We start from the raw sequence: 16,642 nt of genomic DNA on the forward strand, positions 1-16,642 counted from the left end.
GCTAAAATACATAACGTGAGTTTAAAACAATGGTGCCATGCAGCCATTGCTCAGTTTACCAAGTTGTCTGTGTTCTCCTGTGGACTGTGGGACCTTTATCTTTACTGTAAATGTAGTAGTAAGATTTTTTTGTAGAAACGTAGCAGTTTATTGGAGTACCTTTTGTTCTGCTGCATATATAGGTAGACCTATATAAAAATTTAAAGTCACTTTGTGCTGCAAACAGCAATTCTGTTACTCTGCTGACAAGTCAGCAACTTGCATGGTTGTGAAATCTTTCCTCTTTTTTTCCAGTCATGACTGGGAAAAATTGACATGTTGTTGCTCTTAGGAGTCCCTGTTACCTGTCCTTTAGCAAGCTGTGGTTGAGCACTGCATACTAAATGTCAGATATCATATTGTGCAATCTGTATGAGCAGAATTCCCACTTCCACAGCTGTGGGAGTAGAAATGGGAAGCAGTCAAAAAGCTCAGTCCCTCAAGGCTCCTCTCAAGGTGACTGGTGCAAAGTGCATTGAGGTCCAGGGAATTCTTCTGACCTTTTTGAGGCACAAACCTTGGGAAACAAATGAGTGTTGTTAAAGCGATGACATCTTTCAGATAATAAAAGTAGCAGCTTAAAAAAAAAAGCTTTTGACATTTTTAACAGGCTTGCACATGATAATTAGATAGTAAAAAGAAGGTGTGGGCCAGGCATTAGGTATGAATGATATGCAGGTTTGTATCCATTTTTCTTTAAGCAATGTTGCACTGAAGATGAAGCCCTCTGAACAGATGCGTAAAGCAGAAGTTTTAAAGAGAAAATGGATTGTGTTTGCTTGAAATAATTCAAGGGAAGTTGGGGAAAGCTACTGGCATTCTCATTTCTTTTTCTGAATAACTCCTTTGCCTCGTTAAGAAGTTCTTAATAGAGCATGTTATGGGTATAATCTTAGAACTGTGTTCATTGGCTTACCCAATGTCTTATTTATTCACTTTCAAATTAACTTTAAGGAATAAGAGGCTTTTTCTTGCACTGTATGTTCTGAACATTACCCTTACTGCCTTTACAACCTGTCAAGGATGCAGGAATACAGCTAAAGGAGAGGGTGATTTTTGTAATTTGCATTGAGAAGGAGAATGAAAAATAGGAAGAGGGAGCGAAGATGAAGCAGACCTACCTACAGTGTATGAATTTTATGATTAGTCCACAGAAAAATGAATTATGGAGAGATACACATAAGGCAGAAGACAATACATGGTATTTAGTATTCCTGTGGGATTTGGGGATCTTCAGCTTAATTTGGCAGGGTATCATAAGCAGGCCAAATGTAGTGGTGGCAGCAGAATTGGGTTCAGATAGTAGCAACTGCCCCTCTCCTATTGCCATGTTTCTGGCTGCTTGCATTGGATTTTGTCCATGTTCTGTGTGCTGTGCCATCTGGGAGCCTGATTCCATACTTTCCACCTGTACACTGGATCCCAGCTCTTTCCCACAAGAAATAAGAGACCCACTCCTACCTGCTGAAGCCCCCTGAGCTTCCAGCTTGGCAGTGCTGCCAGCTCTCTCTAGTACCTGCTGGTGGTAGTCACTCTCCCTGTGCCCTGGGACCACGATTCCTGAGTGCAGCTCAGGTGTGAAGGTATCCCTGCATGTACTGGCTTGAGATGTGGGGCAATCTCTTCCATGAAGGTGGGAGCAGCAACAGCTGCCTGTATTGCAGGGACTTGTCTGTGGGCAGTCAAAGAGGCAGTTGTGAGGGCCTGGTCTGTGCTGGCAGTTTTTAGACATTATTTTCTTTGTAAATTTTTAGTGCCATTTTGATTTCCTCAGAGAAGGTCAGCCTGAGTTCTGGAGGACCTGTTGGGGGGACCCCTTTCTCACCCCACCACTGCCCTGTCCTGTTTTCCAGGCTCCAAGTCCTTCAGAAATCAGATGGGAGCTGCCAAAATAGCAGATGTTTCTGCTGAGTGGACTGTAATCTCTCACAGCACTGATGCTGATCAGGCTTTGTGTACAGTCTCAGCAGCACAACTGAATGTCCTCCAGCCTTTGCCATGCCTGACTGGGCAGTCTTTAGCCTCACAGAATAGCCCTGACTGAGGGCTGCAGGGGTAGGGCTGGGTACATTTTACTGATGATGGAGGTAGGGGACACCTTCCATTAGATCAGGTTTCTCAAAGTCCCATCTAACTTGACCTTGAACATTTCTAAAAATGGGGCATCTGGAGCTTCTCTGGGCACTCTGTTGTGGTACCTCAGCAGCCACTGAGCAGGTTGAAGAGAAGAAGACTCCAGAATCTGCTCCTTGAGAGGGTAGTCTCTTGCAGAGTTTGTGAGGAAATGCTTTGAAAATTCTTGGGACTTGCCTTTTATCTGTAAGCAGTTGTCCATGAAACAAAATGGTTTTTTTTAATCATCTGGTACAGATCCATGGATGCTAATGCACTCTCCTTGCTATTGGTTGTTTTGTGGATGAAGCGTCAAATAGAAAGCTCTAGCACCTCTGGAAAAATTAGAAAAATTATTAAGCTTTCCTTTCTAAGCTCTGGGAAGTAAGAAAACGTATGAACTAAGGCTGAATAATGAAACTTAAAGCAAAACTGTTTAATTAATCTAAGATTTTTTAAATTACTTAATCATTCCCTATAATTTTTGTATTTTTGAATTAGGCCTCATTCATTTCAGAAGACAGACTTCCCTGGAGTCAGATAAATCCAATAAACATATTTAATGTAATTTTAAAATGTGATAAATATGAAACCAGTAAATTTTATGTCCAGTTCAAAAGCTTATTTTTCATGCAAGGGGAGCTACTAGGGTATTGAACTACTTTGCAATACAGTAGCAAAAATATTTTTCTTTTTTAATGATTAGGGAAGCAGGAACTATCGCACTCTGTGAATGACTTCTCAAAATGTAGTTTTCAGTTAACTTTTTGGTTTGAGTTTATTCTTGTGTGGATTTTTTTGAGGGGCAAGTTGTTTGTTTCTTTTCTTTGGGTTTGGTTTTGTTGGTTTGTTTTTTTTACTTGATAGTGGGCCTACAAAGCTGTCTTGTTTCCATCTAAAAGGAAGAAAAGAAGAGGTGTGGATAGATTTGCTTGAGTGTGTCACCCCTTTGTCTTAGTGGCACTCACCACTACAGCAGTTGCTTGTTGGCTGAAGTGTAACAGGATTTCTGATAACGGGATCATTTTTCCTTTCTTTTCAACGTTTGGCTTTGTGAATACTGAATGCTTGCTTTTGGTAAAGAATCAACATTTGGAAACTTGCAAATAAGACCGTTGAAGGTGAGGAGTTAGGTCACTGACTCGGGGAAGCTGTAGCTCTGGGAGTTGGATTCCTTTGCCATGGAAAGAGCCTGACTTCTGGGGGGTTTCATAAGTGGTCATGCTAAATATTTTAAATACGACCATCTGATCTGTGTATCCTACCATGAGCTTGTGTATTAAGTTTGTGGCTTTTATGTAACTAGGTATTTTTGTGAAGAAGCTGTATTGTACTAGGCTTTAACCTTGACTGTCTTCTGATAAAATGAAGGATTTTGAAAAAGGCATCTCCTGCTTGCCATGGTTGACTTAAAAAATGTATGTGCTGTGAGCAGATACTGTTTTCTGAGCTATTTCTTCAGTGGAATTTGGAGAAATGTTTTCCAACCGGCTTCAACTTTTCTTCTGTCTCTTGTAAATCTAATGATTTTCAAGTTTAATGTGATGCTTAATTTAGTGCCCATGGAGATCACTGCTCTGTGCTGTGTTGAGGAAGTTTACTGTACTTGAATGTTGTTTTGGGCAAATCTTATCACTGCAATAATCTTTACATACTTCTAGATGACTAATCTATGAGCAGGACTGCTTTAAAAAATGTTCCTTCTTAAATTGTAAATAAAGATTGTATTGTTAAACAGTGCCTTTAAAATACTAAATTCATTTAGTTCAAGTGGCTGTACTTGACCTAACTTGTATTGTACGCTTGCATACAGAAGTCTGACTTAAGTGAGGTCCACCCACATCCAGAGCTAAGAAAGCATAATAGAGTTCTTGCCCTAAAGCTGAATGGCTGTATTAGCCTTAAAGGTTTGTCTTTGCTGATAGGCTCTACCTTATCATGAAGGTTGAGGCTCAGATTCTCAGTAATCACAGGGCTACAAGAGCCTTATCAGCCAGGCTTTCTGCAGGGTTTGTTCACACTAGTCCTTCAGCACAGTGCTAGTAGGAGATGGCTTTTGGAAAAGGATTTGCTCTGCACAGCCTTCACCCATCTAATCTCTCAAGTGAAAACTCATACGGGAGAAGTACTGACTGCCGCCAGAAGGAAATCAGTCCCACAAAGTCCTTGAAGGAGAGGAATGGTCATGAGCCAGGCTCTGCTTGGACCTTGGCCTGGGGCCTGTTCCCAGCCAAGGGCGGACCAGACATCTGCTGACTCTGTCGCTTTTACTGAGGGCTCTCCGTAGCCCTGGGGAGAGACAATATTGCATTCGTTGATCAAAGCATATTTGTAAACTTTTTAAACCCAACATGAACGATATAAAATAGCTTATCTCTGTCTCCTCCTCCATGAAAGCCTGAGTTTCTTTTAAAAATAGGCAATGTGCATTCTGTAGCATTTCCAAGTACTGCAGAGGATGGGACGAGTCTTGGAATACGACTCGCTTGTTCTCACAGGGCGGCAGGACCACACTTGCACAGTGTGCTGGGAATGGCATCGCAGCTGGGTGAAATTCGTGACAATGCTGTGCACCCTATTGTGGTGAAATAAGAATATGATCTCATTGGAAGCCAATTAAAAATAAAAAGAATGCAAATTGTCTTCGATTAGAGGAGTTAGGTTTTTGGCCAAATAATTTTTCAGATTGTGTGTTTCTCTGTTTCCTGAAATAAACCTGGATTCATCTTTTATTTAAGAATAGCAAATGAAGGGATTTTTTTTCTTCCTTCTCTTAAACAGCCTTGAAGCTGTCATCTTCCTGGTTAATACCAGGACATCAAATACTATATCAAATGTGGTATCTCTGGCTGTGTTTGAGTCCTTGGCAAGGGCAGTTTGTTCTTTCTGCATTTATGTCAGCAAAGATTTTTTTTGCTGGAGAGTGGGAATATGTAATGGAAGAGTTTACAGTAAGAAAGTATATTACTAATAATTATAATATTGTATTGTATTCTGTTTGTCAGAATTAAAGGAAGGGAAGACTTAACCCTAACTGAAGATGAACAGTGGGGGTAAAATTCCAGTCTGTTGTGGGCATCTTGGATACTTCTTTACCTCTGCCATCCAAACAAGGCTATCACTAGTTAATTCAAGTACTTCTCATGTGCACTAGATTAACTACCCATTCGAGAAAAAAAATTCTATATTTCTGTGAGAGGCAGTACCGAATATGACAAGTTTTAAAAGAAGACTTATACTAGTTTTCTAAATTTGAAATAATTTTTCCTTTAAATATTTAGATTGTGATTTGTCTTTGTGACAGCCTGTAATGAAGGCTAATACTGCATTAATTTCAGAAACTAAAATATTCACGAGGTACAGAGTTCTAAAGAAAAGTCAGACCACTGGTGAAAGTAAAGCCATTAGCTGAGGCCAAGTACCCAGAGTTTGCAGAAGTGATAAATCTGCTTTGGACATCAATGGCCCCTTCTGCAGGTGCAGGAGGAATGTTTTATTCTCTTTGTATTGTGTCCCTTAGTTTGAGTCTACAGAAAACAATAAAGCTGATTAGCCTTTAAAGAAATGTAAATGTAGAATGTAGAATTTATTTTACAATTAAATGCTATTGATTAGAGGCTGAGATGTTCCAATTCTTATTTCTCAGAGGATACACTTATGAAATAAGACAAAACATAAACAATTTCAAATTGATAACTATGGATTACTTATGGATGCAGTCTCAGTTTAATAAATTTGTAATTAAATGGAAAAGTGTTTAATTGCTTATGTATTTCTGAAGTTCAATAGTGTTTTCAATTTGTTTTTAAAAAGCCATATATATAAGATTGGAATTTTAATTAATCTGTAGATTATAAAAAAATATAGGTAAAAAGCTAGTGGTCCAAGTAAATTTGAGGATCAGTTGCCATTTTAATATTGAATATGAAAATTAGGAAAATGACAAAATGCATGCTGACCTAGTAGTTTCTTAAGTGTTTAAATGGTCCTGTCTCTAATGTAACATAAAGGCTGCATTTAACTGCAGATCAGCTACTGGCTGATATATCTTAGGGTTTCTTGACAGTGTGAATCAACTTTTCTTTTGTAAAATAACTTCAATACACAACAAACAAGAAAAAGAAATTGGTTTGTAATGCATTATCATGGGCTAACATCGGTAACTTTTAAAAGGTGTTTTAAATCAGTTTTCTTGCCTTTTGAATCTCTCGTGATTGCAAGTAAAAGTAAATCTTTCTGTTTTTATGCATATGGCGTAGTTGAAAAATCAAATTGAGCCATTCAGTTTTTTATGGAAGTGAAAAGATGTTGAACTGAACACTATAAAATTTCTAGAAGAATGTTTTTTGTGAACTGATGTGTTTGTGTTTATTTGCATGTGTTTTAAAGTATATTTAGGAGTAGAAAATCTCATCTGAATTGATTATTTTTGTCTAGTAGTGCTAAACAGAAACTGAAGGTTTTTTACCTTACATCATGTGATGAATTTGTATTCATTCCTTCCTAGTTCTTGTTGGATGACTTGGACATTGAGTCATAGCTGTAACATGGAGAGTCATTGGAGATGTTCTCCCATGTTCCACACTCTATTTTTCTTCTCTTGTTTTAAGGGTGTGATACAGGTACACTCTCAGCACATCGTTGAGAATATGGGATGGTAAAAGACAGCGCAGCTATTCTGCCCTGATACCTTAATTACCCTGCTGGTTCCTTTATTAGTAAGTTCTTGTTAGGCTGCATCTTCAGCTTCTTAACTCCAGGCAGGTGCTATGGAGTCACTTCTTTTTCAAACAACTCTCCTTGCATTAATATTATGCTATGGAATATTATCTTTACTCTCCTGGTTTCTGTTTGCAATGCTGGGGTTTGGATTTTTTTTCCAATAGTATGGGCTGATCCCAGCATAATGTGGAGGAATCATAACTGACTAAAACATTTTGTATTGACTTCTGTGTTCAACAGAGCCAGCCTAGTAGCTCTGAACTGTTAAAGCATTTATGTTGATAGGCCTCTTCTGGGTAAAATTCCTCTAATTTATTGATGTGTCAAAATTTCTTCCATCTTCTTAAGCACTATTGGGGAAGATAATTTTTAACTGGTTGATTTCCAAGTAGAAGCTCATTTACCATCTGTTTGGGAAAAAATAGTAAGCTGCTGGCTACAGCTTGACAGCTACAGGCAGGTCAAGGGCACATGCTTATAATTTTGCTGCAGTGATTCCTGACTAATTAGCCACGAGGAACTTTCCGAGAATGTTCTGTTAAGATCATTTTCTTCTCTCCCATTTTGTTAATGAATGCAGTGCTCCCAGCTGTGAGGCTCTGAGTGATGATTGCTATTATGGATTTATCCTTTCAAATTCTGCCTCTAATTTTAGGAAATTATATTTGCTGTCTTTAAGTTTCTAGTGGTAAAACTGTAAAAGGACAAGTTATTCCTCAGTGAGTGTTGGGAAATACAGTAATAAGATTTTATAAATACTGGATGGCAATAGCTAGCTGTGTTAGAGGAGGGAAAATACTGTTCAGAAAAGTATCCATCTGTAGTCCATATTAGCTGACAAAAAATACTTGTATTATTATTTTTTTATTAGAATGGTTTAGAAGTGATCTGTTCTCACAAGATGATGCTTTACTTTACTGCTACTGTGGTTCCCAGTACAGCCAGAGTAGGGCATTAGGCAGATGTGTGGGATAGAGTTTTCTTCCCATTTCCTCCTACACATAAATACCTTGTGAGGACATGGAAAAACTAATCTGAGCTGTTCAGATTACTTAATGTGAGATGTACCTGATTGTACCCAACTCAAACTAGGGCATCTCCTTGCATTGCTAATCACTCTTATCTTAAGAACATGCATGAGAATACAGAATGAACTGAAAAGTTGTCCTACCTGTTCAAAAATGGTATGTGTGTATACATATATAAGCTTATAGATAGGCAAGGCATTGTTCCTGTAGGTATTGGGTTTAAAAATTAGACATGAGTTCTTGTTCCTCATAATTAAAATTTTCCATCCAAAAAATTATATATGATGCTTGCACTTTTATCCTATTATACATACGTTTATAGCAAAATACAGTTAGAGGATTAAACATTCATCTGGCAACCAATTTTGATTTCCAAAACTTTACGTAAAGCAACAATGCTTACAGTTTTACCTGTAGTTAAAATATTCTGCCTGTTTTTTCCCCCTAACCATACAAAGTAACAAGATTAAATAGGATAACATTATTTTGGGCTTTAAATCCACTTGCTTCTCACAGTGGAAAGCTCTAATCTGGCAGACCAGTCCAGTATGTACCAGACTTTATGATAAGCTGTTGCCCATATGTGTTGTCATTGTCCCCAGGGGACAAGCCTGGAGGGCTGCTGCTGTGTTTCAGGTATGGTACAGTGTTTTGCATTAGAAAAGTGAGCAGAGGAAAGATACTTAGTCTGTGAAATACTGTCGACACTAATCTTTTAAACAAAGGAGCTTGTCGTGGTGTTGTCAAAGGAAACTAAACCTGCTGATTTATTTACCCATTGTTCCCTTGCACAGAGACTCTGGTCTGCGAATGGCCACTGACATTATGCCACAGAAAGTGGTACAAGGAGAATACTTGGTACTCTCCAATCTTACTTCGAAGTCTGGAAACAGTGTGGGGGCTGCATTCCCCTGTTTCTGTGCAACAATGAATTGCTTGTGTTCATTCTGAGAGAAGTTGGATGATTGTCTCTTTTCCCAAGTTTTTTTTCTCTGTTGCTGTCAATTCAGAAAAAGTGTATTTATCAAATAGCTTGTCTGCCTGACTTCTGTGGCCCAGACTCAAAGATGCATGAAATGAACCAAAAAGGGAGGGCAGGATTTGGAAGGTGTAGGAGACGCCTGCCACAGAGGGATGTTTTCCTGGTCTCTTAGAGTTTCAAGCTAAACATATGATATCAAGAGAGGTGAAGCAGAGAGGTCATTTGAAAGTTAGTGGTACTGTTACTCCCAGGATGCTTGAAGGAAGTAGTTACGTATCTCAGTTACTTGCATGAGATCTCAGTGATGATGTGGGCAGGAGAAGGAGAACTTGCCAAAAGTGTGCCGAGTGACTTGTGCCACATCTGACAGCTTTGCAGTTACTGGAGTGCAAAAACCATGGGCCTTTATGGGTGGAAAGATGTTTTTGGAAGTGTAGGATCTTCAGTGTTCTTAATTGCTTGCTAGTATACTGAGTCAAATTCAGGCTATGGATCTCCTAATCTACAGGATTGTGCTTTTTTGTTTGCTTATTTTTTCATAAATGCTGTTTTTTAACTTTCTCTCATTTGATGGCGTGGCTTCCTCAGCATCTGCTGTGTTCTGCCATAGAGTTAGATGCATGTTGAGAGTGGAGAATTCCTTTCTGTCCATGTGCAGTTTCATAAAGCTGTAGTAGTGGCCCTGAAGTTCATAGCTATTTCCAAGGAATGTAAATACTTGTACCAACTGATTTCAGGAGAAGTGCAGAACGTGATGCACTTAATGAAATCACTCAGAGATGGAAAATATTCCTACCAGCTGAGCTCAATTCAGGCTTGCCGGCACAGTCTATGTCTTTGTGCTAGAAGAAGAGATGCTCTGTGTGCGGGTGATGCTGCCTTTCCACTACCATCCCTTGCCATATTTTCCATCATGTGGGCTGTCTTTAGTTTTTGCCAAAGACCACTGCTGGAATTTGCTGTCCTCAGAAGGCTTGCATTTTCTTTCCTGATAGCCTGCAGAGTGTCTAAACACAAGAGCATCTCTGCAAAGACTTTGAGATGATGCTTTTAAAATCTATTATAAGAAAAGTATCTAACAACCGCAGTTGCAATCAATTTTGGAAGTACTTAATGTGCAATTTTGTCCTGTTAATTGGTGCTCCAAAGAAGCTATGTAGATTGAATAAACTCGAATTTGTTTGCCGCTCTTTTGACAATCAGTACCTAATATTTCCACGGCATGGTCAACTGCTGTGGTCTGAGCTGGACAAGATAGCCTCAAAATTAATGTCTACAAAGGTGGAATATGTTTAATAAAGTAGTTCTTCTGGGGGGAAGAATGCCAAGTCTTATTTTAATTATTTCATGCGTGTTAACATACAGTTAAGATTTAGGTTTTTCAGAAGGCAGGAATCTATAGAAAATAGCATGCATCTAATATAGGCTTCCTTCTAACTAATGGTGTCAGAATGTAATGTAGCTTTAGCCTACATACAATGAAATAGTATTGAAATCACTCTTGTAAACAGCATACACGTCCTGTTGTTGGCTTTGCTTCAGCTGTTTCTTCACATTTGGCTAAGCTCAAGTAATAAATTGCTGTAAAACTGGAATACACTCTGGAAGCAGATTAATCATCTGACTCAGTATTGTCTTTTAGTTTGCCACGAGAAATCTGTCCAATCTATGAGATCATGGATTAGCTGGTTGGACAATTTAGAGAGGCATGTACTACGTTCCTCTTTTTTGCTGTCTTTCCTTTGAAACTTGTAGAATCTCAGCAAGGCAAAAATGATAAATGATTCTTTTTTCCAAGTTTTACCACAAATATGTATTGCAATGAAAAATCAGGCATCTGAATTGATACCTCCTTGTTTTATCTAATTTTGGACATTGTAGGTGGCATTTATCTCATGAGATGTAGATTAACTCCCTGCCCATTGCAGGTGGGCAGGAATCTTTAAGGGTCCTTCAACCAAAACCATTCTATGATTACATGTTTGAGAAAATGATTTAGACTTGCCTTAAAATCGGTGAAAAGAAGTGAACATTGTAGAAAGTGACTCATTTCAAGGTTCTAAAAACATGTTGCATAAATTTCACTGTAAAGTCCTTTTCCTTCCCATTGATGAAAAAGGTAATGGTTAATTCTGTTGTGCTATTGATGCTACCTGTGTAGGTGGTGTGATATCTGTTCTGTCCTTCCATGGGCAAGGGGTGGTAGTGACTGATAGGGAGATCTAACACTTGAAGGCAATTTGTCTGGATTTGCAGTCTCCTTCATATGCCTTTCCAAATTTCATTACAAATGTGTGCTAAAATATTCCTTGCAAATGTCCTTTGCTGTGAGGATGACTGGTACACTGCAGAGGCAGGTCACAAATTAGGCTAACAATACCTCTCTTGCTTGTGTGGGCAGAGTAGGTGATATCTGCAGTGACATTTTTTATGTTGTATTGTTGGTTTATAGTGTTAATTGTTTTTTCTCTTCCGATACTGAACCATTTCGCTTGACTGGGTTGAAGGTGCAACTTTTATTGCTCAACATTCTGGGATGTAATGATCTCAATGGCATGAACGTTCCTCAACTTGCATAACAAACAGGTTACACTTATTTTAAAATTGAATTTGCATTTTTTCATAAAATGTGGTTTTATTGTATTCTGTGCCTCTTTTCTAGCTTACTTGTACATGCATGCAAAGAGGAGGTAAAGTGAAGTGGTACTGGACTGTAAGCAATCTTGTGTCCAGCTGCAATCTTACTGAAAGCTGTTAAATTATTTTTTTTCTGCATCCTTGGAAGGGAACTGCACCTAGTGAGGTAACCACCATAAAACCCAAAAAAGCTGTAGGTTACAGCAAGGATGAGGGTTATATTGCCAGGACCCTACAAGAGTGATAAGAGTGGAAGGTACAGATGCTGTGTCCAAGAAAGGGTTTGCAGGGGCCTGTTGGTCAGCGAGAGTGTGAGGGGAAGAGTCACAGTGGCAGATGGGGGAAGGGGGAAGAAGGAACTGGACATCTTAGTAGTTATTAGTAGGAGTGATTTCTTACAGGACTGTAAATAAACCAGTGACACTGATTTACCACTTGGAAGATTAATGTCTAGGCAAAATCACTGTTCCTACACACTTAAAATTAGTGAAATGGATACTTCAATGAGGATGTTTTCTTTTGTAGCAAGAGTAGATCATTTCAACACCAACTGATTTTCCACTGGGTTTCCTTTACTGCCCTGGTTTTGGGATTTGGCTATTTCTTGTTGACTGAATTCAGAGGAAAACTGTTCCTGATGATATTGAATTTGGCAGAATGGCTGAAGTTTGAATTTGGCTTGTATTGGTTAAATCAGGCTTTTGATTTGGTTGCCTATTGTCCAGTATGCTAATCCACGTTATTTCCAGCTGAGTTAAAGTGTAAAGTCATTAGAGCAGTGTGGGGCTTTTGTTTGTAGAGGAAAGGTTAAGTTCTGCAGGCAGCTCTTACTGCTGCCAGCATAGCTGCTATTCTGAGTTTGGGGACTAATTACCTGTAACAGCTACAGGACAGAGTTCTGTGTTGAGCAGAAGTCTGATTAGGCCAAAGTTTGTAAAGCTTTGTCATGGGAAAAGTTTTTTTAACATTTTTCAGGAAATTGAGTTCTGGTTTAGCTCATTCAGAACTAGATACTTACCTTACTACTATATTCAGCCTAATAATATCCTAATGCTGATATTTTAAATAAAGTCTGAAAATCCTATAACAGAAGTAACAAGCACTTTAGGCTATAATGGCCTGTATTTATGGACCATAATGTAACAATGCAATATTATTACATTGTTTTTGAGTTGTTTCTAATTCAGCTTTGATAACCACAGATAGCTATTGAGGGTGTGAGGGATGAGGAAGCCAAAACTGATCTGATAAACAGATTTCAAAACCAATCTGTATTGGAGTGGTTTGGAGATGAATAGATTAAAATTAAAAAAAAAAAAAAAGCCATTTTTTCCTAGACCCTTATGATTAAAAGTTTGTATGCATTTACATTTTCGGACATGCTTTTAGATGTACTCAGCAACAGTTGTTTTCTTTTATTAAACACTTAATTTTGTTTTAAAATTAAACAAGAGTTATTATTATAAACAAACCATTTAAGTTTTGTGCCCTTTACGAAAGTGGAAAATTCTGGTTTGGAATGGAGGAGAATTAAGAACACAAGAAATGAAAACAAATACACCTTCTTCGCAAAGAGAGCTCAGCTTTAACAGAAGAAACACGGGCTGCAGACTTGCATTGGGAATGAAGGAGAAGTAAATTATGCTTGCAGATAGAAGCATATATATCCATTTTGCTACAGAATGACTTACTAAGTCATGAGTTGAAAGCTATGATCCTTGACTAATGTTGCTTCAGCTCATCCAGTAAGTTAGTACTTAACTTTTTTTTTTAGGTTTCAAAGCCTAATTAAATAAAACTTTGCAATTCTCTTTAAAAACTGCACATTATTTCCCTATTTGATACTTTGATGTCTTTGGCGTTGTTTTCTTCTTATTTCTCATAACTTAATATTGTAATAAGAGACAGTGTTTCTATGTGATAGAAACAAAAGTGCTCATTTAGGAAAAATATTCTTATTACTGGTTTTGAGTGGAAAGAGCATGTAGTCCTCATCATGGATTTGCAGTCTTGAGGCTTCTATGGGTTACTTCCAAATAATGGGTGAATTGTATGCAAAGTAATGACCATTTTAATAACTTGCAGGCTTAGAGTATAGTTACTGAGTAATTCCGAATTTATTTAGGGTTTTATTTCAGTCAGAGGGAATGCTCTCAAAGCTGCTGGTATAAACTAGGGGTTAGCAGATTGGGTCAATATCTGTTCTTCAGTCTGTGTATGGTAGCTTGAAAATGTGTAAGCCTATCTGTTACTTATGTATTTATAATGTATTTCTATTACCTACATGAGACAGAAAAATCTGGAAGGTTGTGTAGCATATCAGAAAATGTAGCTCTTTACCTGAATGCCCAGCAGTGGCAGAATGTTGTGTTGAGCAGAACAGTGAAGGGTGATGATTGATCACTGCAGTTTTGACATGTAGATAATTGGTAGTGGAACCCAATTAACAACTGGTTAACTGAAGCCAACCTCATCATCACATCTTACTTAAGTATATATCTTTTATTTATTTATTTTTATTTCCATCTCTTCCTTTTGGTCACTTAAAAACCTTCTTCCCCAAGGAGTCATCAGGTCTGAGAAAAGCCTTGTTTTTACCTGTAGCCAATTGCCTAAGTTACTTCTGGATGGCAATCCATTACTGATAATGCATTTTTTTTTCTGCTGTTTTGTTTAGATGACAGTGCCTCTGCTGCAAGCAGTATGGAGGTTACAGATCGCATTGCCTCTCTGGAGCAGCGTGTCCAGATGCAGGAAGATGACATCCAGCTGCTCAAATCTGCCCTTGCTGATGTGGTCCGACGCTTGAATATTACAGAGGAGCAGCAGGCCATGCAGAACAAGAAAGGACCTACCAAAGGTTTGCATTTCAGATCAATGTAAAATAGATAGTGCAGTCCAATGAGTGTTTCATATGTATTAAATATGTATTAAAATACGTTATTCATTAGATCTTAAAATATTCAAAATCAACAAATCAAACTCTAAATAAATATATTTGAAATTCAACCTATTATAAAGAACACATAAAATTCTAGATGGTTAAGTCTGTGAGCCTTCTACAGTTTACATGAACCAGCAAAGCATTTGCATTTTCCTAATGCTTAATCCACAATCTACATTTAACCATTGCTACCACTTCCTTACTTCTGATCAAAGTATTTTATAAACTGCTTAGGGAAGGCATTGTCTTCTGTGGATGAAACTCCTAATAGGTTGGGGTGTTTTTTATCCTAAAAAATGAATTAAACTTAAGAAAAAATGTAATTAAAATTTAATTTAAAGTGTCTGAAGTGTGTATGCATCATACAGACATAAGACAGAACTCTAAGCTAGCACAGAGCTGACATGACTAAGGAGATGGTACAACACCAGCTGCTGAGCTATGAAGGAAAGGTAGAGCTGTGGCTGTTGCCTGACCATGTTCCAGAGCAGCAGAGCCAGAGCCAGCAAGGTGTGACAGATGTCACAGCTTGGCAGAATTCTGTGCTGCACCCACATGCCACAGTGTGCTCTCTCATGGCTCCTGCTCTGCAGGAATGGGTTTTTCTGTGCACAGTTCAGAAAATCTAGACCTGAACATCCAGCACTTCACAGGAGTGAAGGTTTATTAGAACACAGCCAATGTGATTTACTGTAGTGTGTAGGCTACAAAGGCCTGGGAGACTGCCTGAGTGCAGCTTAGAGAAACACAAAAGGTGGTCTTAGGAGTAAGAGTGGTGGCAACCTAGATATGGAAAAAAAGTACTGACTTCGCAGGCTCTCTGTTGTCTAACTTAAAAAGTTGCTTCTTTTGGGGTCCTGGTATGTAGTAATATTAATTAAAACCTTACTTTGCATGAGAATTATGTTACATATTTAGGGATTCATAATTTTCTCAATTTGAAGTTAGGACTTCCTTTAATCTCAGTTATATATTTGCGACCCTGTAAAAAATACTTACTTCTAGTCATTGATTTAACAGACTAGGTAGGAACTGCTTAATTTGCTGAACTGAGATGTCATATTTGTTACAAAGTTTTGTGTTGGGAGATGAGGAAAGCTGAAAGGGACAGAATTACAGAGCCAAATAATGAGTTGGTTGTGTCTCATGCTAGCTGTCAGGTGGAACAGGCACTAAATATCTGCAATCTTGTCTTCATGTTCTCTTCCCTTTCTGTTGTAATCTCCTTATTTTGTCTTTGTTTTATTGAGAAAAAAAATTAAAATATCAGATAAGTTAAATGTTACAAAAGGTAGCCTCCACTGTGATATAATGTTCCATCAAATCTGGTTTTACAAGGGATTAAAATGCTTCGTGTTGCCTGTAAAATAGATACTATCTGATGCATGGAGGAAATAAATTCTAGTAATTATTACTGAGTTGTAACCAAATCTGTTCTTGCCTGCTGGCTTTACTTAGCAAAATACAAACCAGATTTTCATGGATTCTGTGAGCAGAGTTGAACTCTAAATCAGGAGAGGTTTTCTTGGTCATGGCAGACCATTAGAGCCATAGTTCAATGTACGTTGAAGAAAAGCTGCTGTAAGCGTATCCCCCTGTCTTCTGTGGCTGGTTTTGTTGGGGTTTGTTTGTTTGTGGGATTTTTGTGTGTGTAGTATATATGGCATGCCTGGTTCTTAATGTATGTGTGAAATTACAGTGTAAGAAGTTTTACTGTAATAGTGCAAATAGAGAAATACAAATGTCAATTGCTCTTCCATTGCAAATTACCAGAATGAGTCTTGGTATTTGCCAATGAAACCCACGTAATTTCTGGAGAAGATCAATACTGTGACTGTTCATGTAAAGAACATCCAGTTTGCTGTACATCAGCTGTATCATTTAGTGTATGGTCAACCTTATTAAACATGAATTATGAACATGAAAGAGAATCTGAAGTATTCTGATCACTTGTTTTTTTCCAGCTGTTTTGTCAAATATGATATATTTCACATGATGGCCTATTATTCTTTAGTAGGCACAACTACTTTATAACAAATTGTATGCAGTTACTTAGCATAAGACTAATTTTAGTTTGGAATAGCATTATTGAGGCTCCTGATGGTGACTCTTAGGAGAGGGGCTTTTTTAGACATAGGAGGAGCTGCAGTGGTGGCTTCTCATGCTTTATCCCTTGGA

General features: G+C 38.1%; 1 protein-coding gene across 10 annotated transcripts in view; it reads left to right on the forward strand.

Annotated features, from left to right (window-relative positions):
• EML1 (EMAP like 1) overlaps positions 1-16,642 on the forward strand; it is a 121,799-nt gene that overhangs the window by 55,857 nt on the left and 49,300 nt on the right. For all 10 annotated transcript variants that reach the window (XM_014871989.2, XM_088166223.1, XM_088166224.1 and 7 more), the window contains exon 2: positions 14,198-14,380. In XM_014871989.2, coding sequence (XP_014727475.1) covers positions 14,198-14,380 — 183 coding nt within the window. The remainder of the gene's footprint in view (positions 1-14,197; positions 14,381-16,642) is intronic.

The sequence above is a fragment of the Sturnus vulgaris genome, chromosome 6 (genome assembly GCF_052056855.1).
Source record: "Sturnus vulgaris isolate bStuVul1 chromosome 6, bStuVul1.hap1, whole genome shotgun sequence".
NCBI lineage: Eukaryota > Metazoa > Chordata > Aves > Passeriformes > Sturnidae > Sturnus > Sturnus vulgaris.